The sequence below is a fragment of the Coniophora puteana genome (assembly GCF_000271625.1).
Source record: "Coniophora puteana RWD-64-598 SS2 unplaced genomic scaffold CONPUscaffold_13, whole genome shotgun sequence".
Lineage (NCBI taxonomy): Eukaryota > Fungi > Basidiomycota > Agaricomycetes > Boletales > Coniophoraceae > Coniophora > Coniophora puteana.
Window position 1 is genome coordinate 452,555 of NW_006913065.1, and position 13,075 is coordinate 465,629.

General features: G+C 50.4%; 4 protein-coding genes across 4 annotated transcripts; 2 read left to right on the top strand and 2 right to left on the bottom strand.

Annotated features, from left to right (window-relative positions):
• Positions 1–1,498: 1,498 nt before the first annotated feature.
• Positions 1,499–2,641, bottom strand: CONPUDRAFT_63441 (MT-A70-domain-containing protein; the record flags this gene model as incomplete). The annotated part of the gene is made up of 4 exons (XM_007774690.1): positions 1,499–1,671; positions 1,725–1,836; positions 1,884–2,229; positions 2,316–2,641. Coding segments are annotated over 4 exons (957 nt in total), but the record flags the coding sequence as incomplete, so codon positions are not given.
• Positions 2,642–2,917: 276 nt separating this feature from the next.
• CONPUDRAFT_110290 (Noc2-domain-containing protein) lies at positions 2,918–5,787 on the top strand. The gene is made up of 11 exons (XM_007774869.1): positions 2,918–3,152; positions 3,204–3,264; positions 3,315–3,408; positions 3,463–3,692; positions 3,745–3,850; positions 3,902–3,992; positions 4,050–4,236; positions 4,292–4,405; positions 4,453–4,641; positions 4,696–5,466; positions 5,524–5,787. Exons 1-11 carry the CDS (start codon positions 2,932–2,934, stop codon positions 5,557–5,559), a joined length of 2,100 nt encoding a protein of 699 aa, XP_007773059.1. The 5' UTR covers positions 2,918–2,931; the 3' UTR covers positions 5,560–5,787.
• Positions 5,788–6,148: 361 nt separating this feature from the next.
• CONPUDRAFT_63320 (uncharacterized protein) lies at positions 6,149–6,516 on the bottom strand (the record flags this gene model as incomplete). Its single annotated transcript, XM_007774685.1, has 2 exons — positions 6,149–6,283; positions 6,337–6,516. 2 exons carry the CDS (start codon positions 6,514–6,516, stop codon positions 6,149–6,151), a joined length of 315 nt encoding a protein of 104 aa, XP_007772875.1.
• A 2,799-nt stretch (positions 6,517–9,315) lies between these two features.
• On the top strand, positions 9,316–12,484 carry CONPUDRAFT_84633 (actin-like ATPase domain-containing protein). Its single transcript, XM_007774870.1, has 18 exons — positions 9,316–9,716; positions 9,773–9,792; positions 9,841–10,022; positions 10,074–10,143; positions 10,203–10,305; positions 10,360–10,504; positions 10,561–10,663; positions 10,715–10,946; positions 11,006–11,136; positions 11,196–11,303; positions 11,357–11,497; positions 11,557–11,645; positions 11,708–11,749; positions 11,804–11,827; positions 11,882–11,904; positions 11,961–12,025; positions 12,085–12,184; positions 12,236–12,484. Exons 1-18 carry the CDS (start codon positions 9,335–9,337, stop codon positions 12,334–12,336), a joined length of 2,061 nt encoding a protein of 686 aa, XP_007773060.1. The 5' UTR covers positions 9,316–9,334; the 3' UTR covers positions 12,337–12,484.
• The last annotated feature ends 591 nt before the right edge of the window (positions 12,485–13,075 follow it).

Consider the following 13,075-nt stretch of genomic DNA (forward strand, 5'->3'; position numbering starts at 1 on the left):
GTCAAAGAAGAAGAAAAGGCCCCGACTTCTGTTGATCGTCATATTGAACGTCAGGTAGGACGCCGGTAATATTCCCAGAAATCCATGAGCGTGATTCCACTGCACTCGGTTCTGCCGAGCCAAAGTATGGTGGACGCTGAATTGTAACACTAATCATGCATATCACAAAAACTTGAAGCCTTCCATCCATGGACGCTTTGTGACTGAGCAGTGAGACTGCAAGAGCTTTTCGAGGTTATGATTGCCTGGACTTTGAATATGTAAGTGGACATCACATTGGGATTTTTCTTCTTGTTTCTGACCTTTAAAAACGTACGTTTGAGCTTCGCATTATTTCATCACAGGAAATACTAATGACGTCCCCATTAAATGCATTGACACAAGACTTGGGTGCTAGTGAGGTCGTTCTCGTCCGCATCAGCTGACCCTGCCTTGGTTTCTGCCAGCCGATACGACTATCGAGGTTCCCTAGTCTTTGGAGATATCTCATCTCTCATGGACGTTCTATTCAAATCCATCTGCATCGTATCAAAGAGCTCCTATTTGGATAGTTACTGGATCCTTGCCCATCTTGGAGTGAGCTTCTTGACTATCAACGGCAACCTCCGCAAGTAGTCGTCGAAGAAAAGCTACACTTCAGCTAGGAATAGATCCTACTTATCAAGCATTTTCTCCTCTTGCGTATCAAAGCGCGCCAGTTCATCGGTCAGGCCTTCAGGCATGATGCATGGTGTATGATGGGCTCAGCTAGCAGCCACAGGCGCATTGAATAGGTTCAAAGTAGGGGTGTAAAGGCGAGACATCCTTACTGTTGGAACCCTTCGTATCCACCTTGGTTCCATTGGGGGCCCATGCCCATATTCATCCCTCCCATCCCTTGCATCCCGGCACCGCCCATGAACATCTCTTCATTCATCCTTCCGTCCCACACCCCGCCATCCCCGCCATCGGCACCTATCCACATCCCTGGCACTCGCCCCATTTGCCCTTGGGGATAGAAGTTGCCACCACCCATACCACCGTCCATGCCCATATCCATCATATTCATTCCCATGTTGTTCATTGGAGGCATACTCCCACCCATTGCCATCGGATTCGCCATGTTCATACCCATAGCCATCGGCCAGTTCCCCATGCCCATCCCACCGTCCATCCCCACTGCCATGTTCCCCATACCGACCAATGGGTTCATCGCTCCACCCATGTTCATCATTGGCTGCATCATCATCTGATTCTGCTGGAACTGAGGGGCTTGTGGCGCCATGCGCGGAGGATTGTTTTGCATCTGCTGCTGGCTTTGGGTGTTGGCGTTGCCACCTCGCACGGGCGATTTGGGGCGCAGCGCATCGATTTCTGCGGAATTTGGGACGACGCACTTGCCTCCACCTAGCTCCTTTGTGCCGTCTTCCCACCACTCTTTATCCCACGGGCGCGTACCTTCCGGTATGCCGACACCGTCCTCCGACATAGGCACGCGCGAAAGCTCTGGGATATGGTTTTCTTCCCCATCCAGGAGCGCCGAGACCCAGCCTCGCCGCAGCGACGATCGCGCACGACCGAAGATTTCGAGGCGCCGAGTTCCAAGACAGAAGTTCTCGATCAGCGTGTACATCTCCGGCGGCTTGCGTGTCGGGTCCGCAGAATCGCCTTCCCAGATGATGACATCCGTGTCTAAAGGGTAACAAATCACTTGGCATGTTCGACTGTTCTTCTGGAATACTGACCCACATTGCAATGAACGAACCAACTGTCAGTGGATCGCCGGACAGTTCCTTTGATGCCCATTAGACAGTGTTGCTTCGTCCTCGTGAGCAAGGAGGTTGTAGGTGGATCAGTCTACCGGATTTATAAGATAGAGAAAGGTCAAATATTGGAGGTCTTACTCCAGGTCCACGGTTGGTAGTGTGATTTGTCTTCACCCACACGACGTCCTCGCATCTCCGATAGCCCCACTTTGCGAGGATTTCCCTGCCCCTTTCCAAACCCTCACCGGCTCCACTACCTACCCACATGAACACAAACGAGGGATCTGCAGCGAGCGCAGGTATTGGTAGCTCTTGCAGCTCACCCCAGCTGAACGACGAGGAGAAAGGAGGGTCGAGGAGGATCACGTCAAACTTGCACGGGTGGAGACTTGGTAGCCGTGCGAAGGGAATATATGATGGCGTGACAGAGTGATTGTTCACAGATTCCTTCTTAAGATTGAGCAAACGCTGTTGTTTGGGATACCTTGAGTATAGTACATGCGTAACGTAGATGTCAGAATAAAATGTCCGATGAGGCCGTTCCAGTAGCAAGTAGATGATGGGACGCACTCCTCAAATCTACGCTCAGGTTCGGCTCCCAGCACCCAGTCTTGGGGCCACTCGCCACCGTCGACGTATCGTTGGGAGTAGTCGTTCCGGATCGTCTCCTCTTCAGGGATATAGTTGTGGTAGCGCGCTACACGAGCTCGCTTCGAGACCGACAGGTCAGGTCTCGGGGGCTTTGCCTGAGACTCTGAGCGAAGAGATGCTGGGGGCGACGGAGAGACAGAGGGTCTGGGTGGGATCGCTGGCAGTTTCAGCAACTCGGCTTGTGGAGATGACTGAGGTCGTAATTGGCGCCTGAGGTTCACTTGCGTTTGTCGAGCATGAGACATAAGATCGTCATGAGTACGAAGGGTGGACTTTGCTGATTCCAGCACATCCATTGAGCCTGGGCCTGCAGCCATTATCGAGCTAGGGGGATTGAAGAGGTCTAAGTGGAACACCAGGGAACACCCCGGAGGTGTGGACATAACACGCGCGTCTTTCGGGAACGTGAACGCGGTCTTTGATTCTCAGATTCCCGATTCGGTATGTGTAGTGTCCTCGATCATTTCTTCCGCTTGCCAAAAGTTCTCGTAAATCATCTCCTGTCTTCAGCCTCCGGGACTGCACCGTCACCATTATGGGGAAAGCTGCCAAATCGACACGTAAATTCAAAGCTAGCGGTCAGCTCAAGAAGACGATTGAGATTCGGAAAAAGGCCCAGGCGCACAAAAAGAAGATTGAAAGCCGACGAGGAGCCAAAGGCAAGAACAAGCCGGCGCCGGTGAACTCGGAAGACGGGACTGACAACGAGGAGGAGGGCGAGCCTCAACAGGAAAATGGCAAGAAAGGTGGAAAGAGGTATGATTATCGTCCGAACTCGATGACGTCTGGCTGAATGGCCGTACGCAGTGCCAAGGGTATGTCAGTAGACGATTTCCTAGGAGCAGATTTTATGGACGAGGATGGTGATGTGCGTAACAATAAACTGATTACACCCTCAATGATTATAATTTTTGCCAGGATGACGAAGCTGATGGCTCAGACGCCGATGACGACGAAGACTTGGAGGACATTCCGGATGACCAGTCCTTCGCATCCGTCGATGATTTGGAAGGTATGCGCATCACTACTGCATGCCATCGGTAACTTGATATTGAACTCTGGATAGACGAGGGCCAAGCGCATATGTTTGAGCTATCTAAGCTTGCAGAACAGGACCCCGAGTTTTACAAGTATCTCCAAGAGAATGACCGTGAACTACTCGAGTTCGATCCGGAGGGCGCGGATCAAGAGGATGAGGGTGAGGATGAAGACGAAGAAATGGGAGACGCGGAGGACGAGAAACTCCCAGTGCTCACCTTGAAGCTACTCCGGAGTTGGCAAAAATTGCTCATAGAGGTATGTATCCAGCACGGTCATGGAGTGCAAGGTACTCACCCTCTAATGGCAGCAACGCTCTCTAAAAGTGCTGCGAAAACTTCTAATTGCATTCCGATCGGCGGCTCGGACAGAAGACGAGGACCAAGGAGCCGTTTGGAGCATTGACAACGCCGAAGGTTAGCATACATTCCAATTCTCAAGCGCTTATCCTGACAACCCCCTCATAGTTTACAGCAAGCTCGTTTCGACCGCTCTTCGATACACTCCTGTGGTGCTAGAGCACCATGCACCTTACAAAACACTAGCGAATGGCAAATTGTGAGCACATTCTAGTTGCTTCATATTATGACCAATTATGATTCATTCAAATCATAGTAAGCCCCCAACACAAACAACAAAACAAAAGACGCTTTCGAAACTTGTTCTCTCATACTTCTACAACATTATCCATGTGTTGTCTCAGCTGACTGACAATGATACGCTCACCCTTGCCATCACCGAAAGCGCTAAACTCCTCCCCTACGTCATAACAAGTCGGAAAGCCGTCAAGCTATATCTTAAGGTCAGCAATGTCGCCTTAAAGCTTTCAATTTCGTGCTAAAATAGTGCATTGTAAGAAATGCTTGGAGCTTTGGTCGACTGCCGATGACCATGTCCGGATAGCGGCGTTCTCGGCCATACGGCGCTTGGCTTCGTCTTCTGACGATTCGATCATGGATATGGTTCTAAAGGTATGCGCTCAATCTACTTGACTTTAGCCATCCCTAAGTATTACAAGGGCACATACTTGGAACTCGTACGCTCGTGCAAATCTACGACAGCGCACAAGCTTCCGTTTATCAATCTCATGAAGAACTGTGCGGCGGAACTGTTCTGCATAGACCATGCATCCTCGTATCAGCTTGCATTTGGGTATATTCGTCAACTTGCTATCCATTTGCGCAATAGCATGAAGAACAAGACGAAGGTGTGAACGGGCTACTGCATGGTGCTGAAACGTTCTCATAACAATTTCGAACAGGAGGCCTATAAACAGGTGTACAACTGGCAGTATGTCCATTGTGTCGACTTCTGGACATTGGTACTATCAAAGGCCTGCAATGCCCAAACGTTCGCTGAACGGGGTGGAGAAGAGAGCGAGCTTAAAGCGCTTGTTTATCCGCTTGTCCAGGTCAGCCTTGGGGCTATGAAGCTTGTCTCGAATTCGCGGACGTATCCATTCCACATACATATCTCGCGTTCCATGCTTCACTTGACCCAACATACGCGGACATTCATCCCCCTCTCGCCATACCTTGTCCCTATCTTGACTGGCACGCTGTCGAGCTCGAGCAAACCCAAATCATCTACGCTGCGGCCACTGGAATTCGACACGAACATACGTGCTCCTTCGCAATATCTCAAGACAAAGGTCTACACAGAGGGTCTTGTTGAGGAGGCCTGCTTCGTGTTAGCAGAATGGCTTTCCAGTCCCTCGATCCAGGGAAGTGTGGCTTTCCCCGAAATCGTCGTCCCGGTCGTCGTTGCTCTTCGCAAGGGGCTTAAGACCGCCAAATCAAAATCTAAAGGCGCAGGAGGGAAAGAGACGGGCATTGTCAAGAATCTCGTCGAGCGCATAGAGGAGAGCTCGCGCTGGGTGGAGCAGGCGCGCAAGGGCCTGACTTTCGGACCCGGGAAGATGGGCGACGTAGAGGCATGGGAGGCAGAGGTGAAGGTGGCGAATTCGCCATTAGGCAAGTACGTCGGAGTGCAGCGGAAGGCAAGGGAAAAGAAGAGTCGCCTAGTGGAAAAGGTATGTCTCGACTGATCTCTCGGGAGCCCGTGATCCGTGGAGCTGATCGTTGTGCAGGCAAGAAAGGGGGAGGATGAGATTTTGGACGAGTGATCACGGCGGAAGTTCAATCTTAGCTCAGAATGATGCTACCGTTTCGCAACTTGTGTCCCCAGTCGCCGTGGCAAACGTAAGCTCCACATCCAAAGCGTGCCACTATCATGGACTGTGTCGGGGTTTAGGTGAATGCTGACGCTGGGCGCCGCCGCCACTAGGGGTAAAGAGTTTAGGAGAGACGGTGATCTGTTCTAATGAGCCAGCCATATGGCGCGGATGAGAGCCTCGGAAATGACATTCGAAACATGCGTTGCAATCGAGCACGGAACGAATTCGTGGGGCAGAAGTTTCGTAGCGAAGCCTTGTGAGTTAATATCCGCCGCACACAAGGTGAAGCCCCTGGAAGAAGTACTGAAGTGATCGACGTTCCGACGATCTGTTCAAAAAAGCATGGAGACTGCAAGCGAGAGCTGAGTGCTGAGCGCTGAGCACACGTACGCGATCGTGCAAGTGGATTACAATAAACTCATTATACAAGCTGTAAACACTTAATATTAAGAAGATGCCGGAAGACGGGCCAGCAGGTGAAAGCTTCAAACTTTGATGGACAGTTGAAAACTTCCGATGGTCCAAAGGGCCTGACTGCCTACCGCCAAACACCAAAGAAAATCTGCCACCACGACCTTCCCGTGCCCTTCGCACTATTTTCGTACCCTTGTACCACCCGTGTGTAATGCTTCGGCATGGATGCTGGCTCGAGGGTTTTCTTAGATAGCGGATACTGAGAAACAGGATGAGGCAAATTACCCCAGAGAACACAGGAACGGTAAACACCTTTGTCTGGATCGTGTTATCCCTCAATGCTTGTACAGGGATAACTATCTGCTCGGTCAAGCGCGGGTGCGTGGAGAGGGATTGAAGAAAGTTCTTGAGTTGAATATTTGGTCGAAAGGGATCGACCGGCCATGTTTTGGCGATGGCAAAGAGCTTCTGTGCTGCCTTTGAACTTGCCATAGTGAACGGGACAGGAGCGCTGGAGTGGACGCGTTGACGTTCTGATGTCACTTGCCGGGACTTGTTAGACGCGCATGGATGCGGAGCTTGAATGTCGTCCTAAATCTGTACTACCCAAGCTTCTTGATCAAACTCATGTTCCTCAGCTCCTCCAGCTGTCCAGGCAGTATGGCTGGCTTCCTGCCCCCACACGACATGACTACACGTGTAACTGCGAAATAATTAGCATGTACCATCGGTTCGAACAGAAACTAAACGAACAATCCCTGCTTTCTCGCTCGGCTACACCGAGAGATCGTGTTTTGCTCTATTTCCGTCTCCGCGAAGAATTCGACTACAGCGGTAAACTTCTGTGGTTACGGTGACTTCCGCTCCGAGGACTAGCATGACACTCTGACCCAATGGACACCTATGGACACTAAATCAAGTCGTGCTATCTGCGTACTCGCCACTGGCTATTTCGTTCAGCCTGCGGCGGATCACGAAAGAAGAAATTCCGTAACTCTTGCGCCCAAATGCCCGTGCAAGAGCCATGACTGTGCATTATGCCTTTTATTTCTCGCTAAGCAATATAAAATCATCTATCCGTTGATGGTTGACGATGATGGGGCGGCGTCTGCTGCCACCAATCGGACCAGCCGTCTTCAAGCCTACCGACAAGGGATATTTGAAACTAGGAAGAGTCATTACTGCAGCAATCTGAATATCAGGGGCTGACGGTGTTTTGTGCTCTTCCTTCTGGCCACATGCTTCTGGCCACATGTTTGGACGTAACGCTCGCTCGTTCGGGCCCGAGATTCTCTGACGCTGGGAATACTAAAAAAAACTTCGAGGATCAGTATCACTCAACCGTTGTGCTCAACTGCCGTCATTTTCCTTTAGAACTTGCTGCATCTTTTGGATGCGCGTGACCACTTTGAGTATAGATACGCCAGGTTTGAGTTAGTATCGCCATTAAACTTTGGATTTGGGCGTTGCCGTCGGAGAGCATCATCGTCAACAACCTGCCAATTTCTCAGACATTGATCGGGTCTGTTTCAACCCAATTAGGACTTTTCGTGTCTATATCATATGCGCCCATGCCAGCACCATATAGCGCGGGAGTCACGTTGAGTACATATTAAATCTTCCAGTTGGCCAGCACCTCCAGGCGTTATCGATGCATACAGACCGGCGTCCAAGTGTTCACCCGGGCAAGTGGTCGATCTCTGTTTGGACAATACACTACCCCGCGATTTCGATTTATTTTGTTTATTTTTGCGTCTGTGCCTTGGTGTACATGACTGGAAGGTCGCCTACGCGAACTGGATCGCTGATTCACTTCGTCCCTCGTGTTTCGAAGAAGATTTGTCGATGGTGAGAAGCTCTCTCGTTCTTTTCGACGTACCACGAGTACCACCGTGACTTTTTAGGGGCACAGTATAACTCCACTGTACTGAGTGCTGCCGTATACTTTCAACTGCTTCTGGCTATTTCCCGTACGTGGGTGCCGTTCCTGTCGCTGTGATCCGTCTAAAGCTCGATCTTGTGGGCTATGAAATGCTAACTAGAAGAAAGCATTGCAACATTCTAGTTTGGGGTCACCTCAAACTCAACAGAAATCGCTTTCTAGCCAATCTCTCAGCGCGCCACACGGCGTTTGAGATTTCCGTTGTTAGATAGATTTATCCGCCACCGTAATCAGAGCTATTGTAAGTTACATACCTTTTCATGCTGAGCGCTGAGCATTCAAGGAATCTTAATGCGGAGGAGACAATAGGGCGTGCAACCATCCATTTGATTTTGAGAGGTTTTGCCAAGTCAAGTTCCCAGCATTAATGCAATGGGGCTCGGTGGCTCGCAATTGTGTCACATATGCGAGGGCGTCAATACTGCAGGTGAGATGGCCTCACATATGAGCTCAGTACGTCATACAAACTTGAACTTTTTTGTGCTATGTCTACCTACCTCTCAAACGATCTTTCCTCTATTTTTTCTTATCTGATATCGGCTCACAGAATTTATCGTGAAGCAATTTAAGTAAGTACCGTGTTGGATTTTTGCACTTGGCGAACCATCGATCATCAAACTTTGAAAAGCTGCATGCAAAACTGGCAAGTCATCCTCAGATAGTTCGTTTCGATGAGGGTACAATGCGAGGCAGAACGAGGCGGACTGGCATAAGGTTGCCATAGCTTTATGTCGTCTGATAGCATTTAGTCGTACAGTCACTATGCTTAATCAGAATCTTCGCAGCATTCAATTTCCTGACACAGTACTGGCACGGGTGACAGTTGTCGTAGGCTGTCGTGCGCCGTCTTGCACCCTACTTCCCGCATCGACCGGCGAGCGCTCAAATTGCTTCGCTATTTTGCAATATTAATTTGAAGTCAGTGCTGAAGTAGTTGCATTTGCCTCTGTCAAAGCTCGCCTTGGTTGCACACGACTTGAGATACAGTGTAAAGTCAACGAGACTGAGCCTATCTGACTTTCAATTGAGACAACGTTCATGTCTACTTCTCTCGTGCGTAGTAAGTGCTTGGTAAGAACTTGCTTTGAAAGTCGAGAGCGCCCGCCGCTCAAATTGATGGAGGCACTGCCACAAACGACGCCCTTGCCTCGGCTTGGTTTGTTATAGGTACCGTATCAATGCACACAACATGTAATAGACGCCCAAAAGCGTTGAACTCCTCTTCCACCACTTGGCCCCTTCATTTCAAGCATGGTGTCCTGCTGTGGTACTGCTGCTGAAGACAAGGACAAGCAATTTGCCAACAATGCCCACGCAACCCACAATGGCATCGTGACCCACCAGCCAAGTCCGCATCCAGGCGCGCACATGCCCGGGGCAGAGAAGTCGTTCTATAGCTCTGTGCCCTCTCCTCCACCCTCCACCTTCCAGTCGACCCATCCAGGTGGCTTCACTCCGTCATGGGGTGGCTCACCGTCCCCTCCTTTGGATCAGAGGATGTCTTACGCTCAGAACAACATGCCGCCCCCGGGAGCTCTGTTCAACGCTACTCCTCCCCTTCCCCAGAGCTCGTATGGATCGCCTGCACTCCAGTATCCAAGCGCGGTTCACCCCTCCAACGCCTTCCAGGCTTTGCGCTCACCGCCCCTCTCCACCTCGCCGAACCCGACAGTAATCACTCACTCGGGGCCTAGGAATGACTTCAATGCACCGTCTGACGAAGGCAAGCTCTCTGTATCCATTGATTTTGGTGAGTCATTCTCCTGTACTACCTGGCAATGATGCTTATCTATTGTTGTTTTCTAGGTACCACCTTCTCCGGAGTGGTACGTATGAACATATTACCTCGCTAATGTCTACTAATATAGCACTAGGCATATGCGTCCTCTCGCATTGCATCAGGCACGGTGCAACAGATACTGAATTGGCCGGGATCCTTTGAAACATTCCGTAAGATACCCACCTGCTTAATTTACGATGAACGTGGAGAAATTGTCGCATGGGGCCTCGAAGCCAAGAATGCTGGTCCAATGCCGGGGACAGTGAAATGCGAATGGTGCGGAAAACTGCGAGTATATGCGCCTGATATCACTGATGATCATGCCAGGTTCAAGCTTTTCCTTGAGCCACGTGTTCTGAGAGGGGAAGACGCAGATGCCCGACTGCCCCAGTTGCCGGTTCGTTTTTTCAAATCACCTTATGACCCTCATGAAAGGGAATTGACACTCTAGAAAAGCCCGGCAAAACCGCTATGAACCTCATCGTGGACTTCCTCTCGTGTATGTGGGAATATGCCAAAGAACAGATAACCAAGGAGATCGGCGCAGTGGCGGATTTGAGTCAGTGATATTTTGGACACATTCACTCCGGAGGTTTTGACCTTGTTCATGCAGATAGCGCGGATGTTTTGGTGACTTGCCCCGCGGCTTGGGACGCCAAAGGCTGTGATATGATGCGGAATGCTGCCATCGAGGCGGGATTAGTCCAATCTGCTCGAGCGGGTGATCTGAACTGGCGCGACAGGCTACGTATTATTACGTAGGCACGCCATGGAAGTAGACGTGCCCAAGGCTGACTTTCCGTTCTTTTCTTAGGGAACCTGAAGCAGCTGCAGTACACTGCGCTCGTCTGACGGATCTACACAAGCTGCATCCCAACCAGAACTTCATGATCTGTGATGCCGGAGGCGGCACAGTGGTGCGTTTGCTTCTGAAGAAGACGTGATTCAAAGACAAACGTCGGTTGCAGGACCTCGCCGTGTACAAAATTATCGGGAACATGTCCAACCTCGAGATTGCGGAGATGTGTGCACGTTCCGGGGCTAATTGCGGGTCGCTCTTCCTCGATCTTCGCTTCCGAGAGCTAATGAAGACGCTCTTGGAGCAACATCCGGTCCATCTCGATCCCGCCAGTCTTGCTTACTTCATGCATTCATTCAGCGAAACGGACAAATTGGCTTTCAGGGGTGAGATTGACGATGGTAAGCACACGACGTTTTATGCTCGGGGGTGACCGTTGAGCGACGACGATGATCGCCAGATACGTTCTTCCACTTCACCTGCTTCAATGTGGAAGACCCCCATGACCCTTCCGTCGGCCTTGTTAATGGCGAAGTCAACATTCCTGGAAACCTCATTCGCCGAGAAGTGTTTGATCCTGTGGTGAACCAGGAAAGTCCCGTCCCTGACGTCATCATGAAAATCCCTTGACGCCCTTTCCTTCCATACAGGTCCTCGATTTGATTCATGAACAGTCCAAGAAGACCGATCAAAGTATTGACGCGCTTCTACTTGTGGGAGGCTTCGCAGGCAGCGAGTATCTTTTCAAGCGGGTACAGGTGCGGACGCGTCGAGCCTCCTGTAGGATTTCGTTTCTGAAGTTTCTGTGCAGGAGACACTTGGCAGTACCATCCGGGTAATAGCGAGGCCATCGGATGCTGATACTGCGACAGTCCGCGGCGCCGCTCAGTACGGTCTAGCAAGGAAGGCAATCGTTTCGACGGTCATTGCGCCCCGTTCATATATAATGAAGGTAAGGCCGTGTTCCGGGCTACGCGTCCATCGCACTAACCCGTATATTTGCTATGATAGGTCAAGCTTCCTGCGGAGCCCGAGGACTGGGCAAAGCGTCCCGCTTACATCCGAGAGAACAATGCGGGGATCCCCATTTGTGACAACAGGTCCGTTCCGTCTGTATCTGGCTGGGCATGTATGGCTTCATTTTACCTCGTTTATCCCCCAGGTTGCAGTATTTGGTGATGAAGGGTGCCATCATTCGGAAGGGGTGAGTACAATACATCTTGTACATCGTGACTATCCATTAATCGCTATCATTCAGGCAGCAAGTCAAAACCAAATTCTGGTATGCCCGAGGTTCTTTAATCTGGTCGTGACGCTTCTAACGCCACCTCGGTAGTAAATTCTCCCAAAACGCACAAGGTACGCAAACTACCATCGTTAGCCCACGTTGATTGACCTGAGATAATACTGTACAGATTGTGTCTTCGTGGCCGTCCTTTACACCGCGGACTCGGACAAGATGATGCGTTATAGCGATGAAGTAGGTTCTTTCCCTCCGGCATTGAGGCATTGGACTTAAGTTTCATTTTTTAACTTCAGGGAGAAACGATAGAGCTCTGCAAATGGACAGTTGACCTGAGCTCATTGCCCAGCTTCCAACGAAACTCAAGTATGCCGCAGCCCAACGGGTTCTTCACAGGTAAGATCTTGTACACTCCAGAAGATTGATAAGAAGATCAACGGCCCATAGAATTCGAGATCGGCCTCGAGCTCGATAGCGCAGAAGTGCGAGGAGTTTTGTTTTACGAAGGACAGGAGTGGAGTCGTGTCGTGTTCGACTTCCTCAACTGATGGCAGAAATGAGAGACCTGTTCTATCCTTTGAGGGCGGCTTTTGGGATCTAGGGTGTCACGGATATTCAAATATTCAAGATCTAATGTACGGTCAATACTTCTATTTTATAATGATATCCATCGGCGCAGCTATGCTGTCAAAAATAACTTGGGACGTTTGCAGGAAGCAGCCGGTGCGCGCAGTAATACTGTACAAAAACGTTCAACCCCCAATAGCCCCAAATCTCATGGCGCGCTACTACTTCCAGCCAGTTCCAGCTTGTTCGCATCATATCTCATTTGTAGCTCTCTTCGGCATCTTCCATGACAGCGGACGAGACGGTGAAATGGAGGTTAGCGTTTGATTACTTTTTGTATTTCAATATTGCGATGATGTTCATAGTATTACAATTTCATTCAGACACAATGTTTACGACCTCTGACGGCATGGCAGATCCAAGCAAGTTCCCGAGAGCTCGATCAACGCTCGATCAGCCTCCGCTGGACCATACCTTGTTAAGAGTCCATCCTTTAGCTTCCACGTGGACCGGAGGTAGAGGGCATATGGTGTAAAAGTCCGATGTTACCATTGATACGTTCAGATATCCGTCGGCGAATCGCCCAGCCGGAGATCGATGCGGTTGGGACGGTCAATCGTAAGCGTACCGTATCGATGAGGATGCCGCCATTCGCAAAGCTGACGCACCGCTGGCCGATTGCTCACCATATCTATCGCCTTATCCATCAGATGGATGGTT

Bases quoted from the DNA above. Each gene is read 5' to 3' on its own strand.
- CONPUDRAFT_110290 (XM_007774869.1), top strand. From the start codon at position 2,932: ATGGGGAAAGCTGCCAAATCGACACGTAAATTCAAAGCTAGCGGTCAG. The intron at 4,237-4,291 runs GTCAGCAATGTC...GTGCATTGTAAG, and splicing joins CCGTCAAGCTATATCTTAAG to AAATGCTTGGAGCTTTGGTC. The intron at 5,467-5,523 runs GTATGTCTCGAC...ATCGTTGTGCAG, and splicing joins AGAGTCGCCTAGTGGAAAAG to GCAAGAAAGGGGGAGGATGA.
- CONPUDRAFT_84633 (XM_007774870.1), top strand. From the start codon at position 9,335: ATGCCCGGGGCAGAGAAGTCGTTCTATAGCTCTGTGCCCTCTCCTCCA. The intron at 11,498-11,556 runs GTAAGGCCGTGT...TTGCTATGATAG, and splicing joins CCCGTTCATATATAATGAAG to GTCAAGCTTCCTGCGGAGCC. The intron at 12,026-12,084 runs GTAGGTTCTTTC...TTTTAACTTCAG, and splicing joins TGATGCGTTATAGCGATGAA to GGAGAAACGATAGAGCTCTG.